Source organism: Portunus trituberculatus, chromosome 49 (genome assembly GCF_017591435.1).
Source record: "Portunus trituberculatus isolate SZX2019 chromosome 49, ASM1759143v1, whole genome shotgun sequence".
Lineage (NCBI taxonomy): Eukaryota > Metazoa > Arthropoda > Malacostraca > Decapoda > Portunidae > Portunus > Portunus trituberculatus.
Genome location: NC_059303.1, coordinates 17,723,209 through 17,725,708, shown reverse-complemented (window position 1 = coordinate 17,725,708; position 2,500 = coordinate 17,723,209). Strand labels below are relative to the sequence as shown.

At 44.0% G+C, this 2,500-nt stretch overlaps 1 protein-coding gene across 1 annotated transcript in view; it reads left to right on the top strand.

The window, feature by feature from the left end:
* The window catches only part of LOC123499286 (protein IQ-DOMAIN 14-like), a 20,580-nt gene that overhangs the window by 2,430 nt on the left and 15,650 nt on the right, over nt 1-2,500 (top strand). The window contains exons 3-4 of the mRNA XM_045247087.1: nt 976-1,016; nt 2,363-2,500. The exon at nt 2,363-2,500 is cut by the window's right edge and continues 275 nt beyond it. Of these exons, the coding sequence (XP_045103022.1) occupies nt 976-1,016; nt 2,363-2,500 (179 nt within the window). The remainder of the gene's footprint in view (nt 1-975; nt 1,017-2,362) is intronic.

Here is a 2,500-nt window from a genome sequence, read left to right as displayed (position 1 = left end):
CTCATTAAAGGGGCGTCACGTGCTTACTTCACTTTAGATAGGTGTGTGTGTGTGTGTGTGTGTGTGTGTGTGTGTGTGTGTGTGTGTGTGTGTGTGTGTGTGTGTGTGTGTGTGTGTGTGTGTGTGTGTGTGTGTGCAAGTGTTAATGCTTATATGTGTGTGTTTGCTTCTCTCCCTGAGCGTGTGTCCGTCTTTCTGTTTGTCCTCCTGTGTGTACATCTCTCTCTCTCTCTCTCTCTCTCTCTCTCTCTCTTTTATCTTCCTGTGTTTGGAGAGACGTGTGAGAGCATACATGTGTGTGTGTGTGTGTGTGTGTGTGTGTGTGTGTGTGTGTGTGTGTGTGTGTGTGTGTGTGTGTGTGTGTGTGATAGCCTACCTACTATCTATTACATAAAACACTCGGAATCATGTGAAGGCAACATACACTTCATAAATTTACGTACATCACTGTTTCACCTTCATAGTCACAGGTAGATTCCACACAGCCCCTTGTAGCTTCCCTTGTCTTGTGTTCCTATTGCTTTCTCTCCCTCCCTTCAAATCTATAGCCTTTTCCTAATATTCTCCTTTTTCTCTCTCCCTCTTTTTGAATCTATAACCTTTTCCTCCTATTCTCCTTCCTTCTCTCTCTCTCCCTTTCTTCGAATCTATAGCCTTTTCCTCCTATTTTCCTTCCTTCTCTCTGTCTCCCTTGAAATCTATAGCCTTTTCCTCCTATTCTCCTTCCTTCTCTCTCCTTCCCTTCGAATCCAGTCTTTTCCTATTCATATTCCTATTTTACTATTCTTCTTTCCTTCCTTCCTTCCTTCTCTCTCTCTTCCTTCAAATCTATAGTCTTTTCCTCCTCTAGTAGGTGGGAGGGAGACAAAAAGCTGAAGGGAGAGAGAGAGAGAGAGGGAGAGGGAGAGGTACTAGTAAGATGCTTGAGTAGACAGATACTTCAATAACCACAACAATATTCACATTATTTTGCAGACGGTACAAGATTCAAAGGTTCAAGTAACTCAAAGGTTCAGGCATGTTCATAATTCTAGATCCTCAGGGAAAGCTTTGAGAATTTTCACCGCTACCCTTGATTCCTTCCTGCTTTCTAATGTCTAAACCTTCACTATTTCCTTTCTTTTTTTTTTCCCACTGTCCCTCACTGCTCCTTTTACCCCCTTCAGTACTGGGACACATTTTTACCTGGAGATTAGTGTACGATTAGGCCATTTTGTTGACATTAGGAAGGGTCTATGGAGGTCAGAAGATTAATGGCCACAGTCTTCACTATTTCAATCTCCACATAAGTTGCTGAAGCTGTATCAAATCACCAAATAGTAAGCAGAATGAATATGGAAATGCGTCATGGTACTGAAGGGGTTAAGTTTTCTTACGATATTTTTTCCTATCTTTTTTTCTTTGCCATTTTTCTTCCTCTATATCCCATTCTGTTTCTCTTTCCTTTCTGTTTCCACTAGCCTTTCTTCCTGCTCTCTCCTCCAGCTTCTTACATCATTCTATCTCTTTGTTTCCTTCTTTCCCTCTCCCTCTCTCTCTCCTGCCTCTTTCCCCTGGCCTCCCCGTTCCTTACTCCTCCCTCCTGCTCCTCACATCCCTCCATTTCAACAGGTCACGGCGAGGCTGTTCAAATCTCTCTTCTTATTTATATTCCCAAACTAACCTAACGTGTGGACGCACTTAATTTTAGTACCTTAGACGGGCGGTGCGGGAGGGAATTTGCCAACCTTTTGCGTGGAATGACAGTCGACACGTTGCCTTGTCTACACACAGAAGGAGGCGAGGTGAGGGATTAAACACACACGCACACACACATACAGACTCACATAGACACACACACAAGCTTCCAAATAACTCCCGCATTGCCAAACCTTAAAAGTTGACGAGAGAAGAGTGAGGTGAGGTGCGGCTGTGTTGTCTTTTGCAGGTGATAGTGTTGGTGTTCTTGTTTAGGAAGGTTTACGAGTGATAAGTTATAAGGTAAATGTTTGGTTAGTGTTTGTATATTCTTTATGACACGGTGTTCGCTTCCAATCTTCCTGTTTTGAGGTTTAAATTGAGGTTTAAATTGAAAAGTGAATGAAAGAATTAATAAGGCAAAGGAAGGTTGAAGGTTAAGTTAAGTTAGGTTAAGTTACTGTTATATAATTTCAAGGGTTTAGGTTTAAATTTAAAAGTTTGAACATAAAAGTGAATGAGGGAAGCAACGCGGCGAGGGAGAGGCAAGGAGGGAAGGAGGGAAGGATAAAAGGGAAATAAACGAGTGAATAATGAGCGAGATGTAAATGTATGCGTGGGAAAAGGGAAGGGAAAAGGGGCGAGCACAGACCCACGAAGCCTCTAACCGACCTTAATTCTATAGAGCGGGGGAGGAGGGGAATCAGAGCCGGCGGAAGGGGGAGGGTGTTCTGACCAGCGAGTGTCACGGCGGCGGCCAATCCCATCTGACCTCTGAGGGCACGCGTGGTGGACACCTGGCCGGCCCGCCCCTCGCTCCACC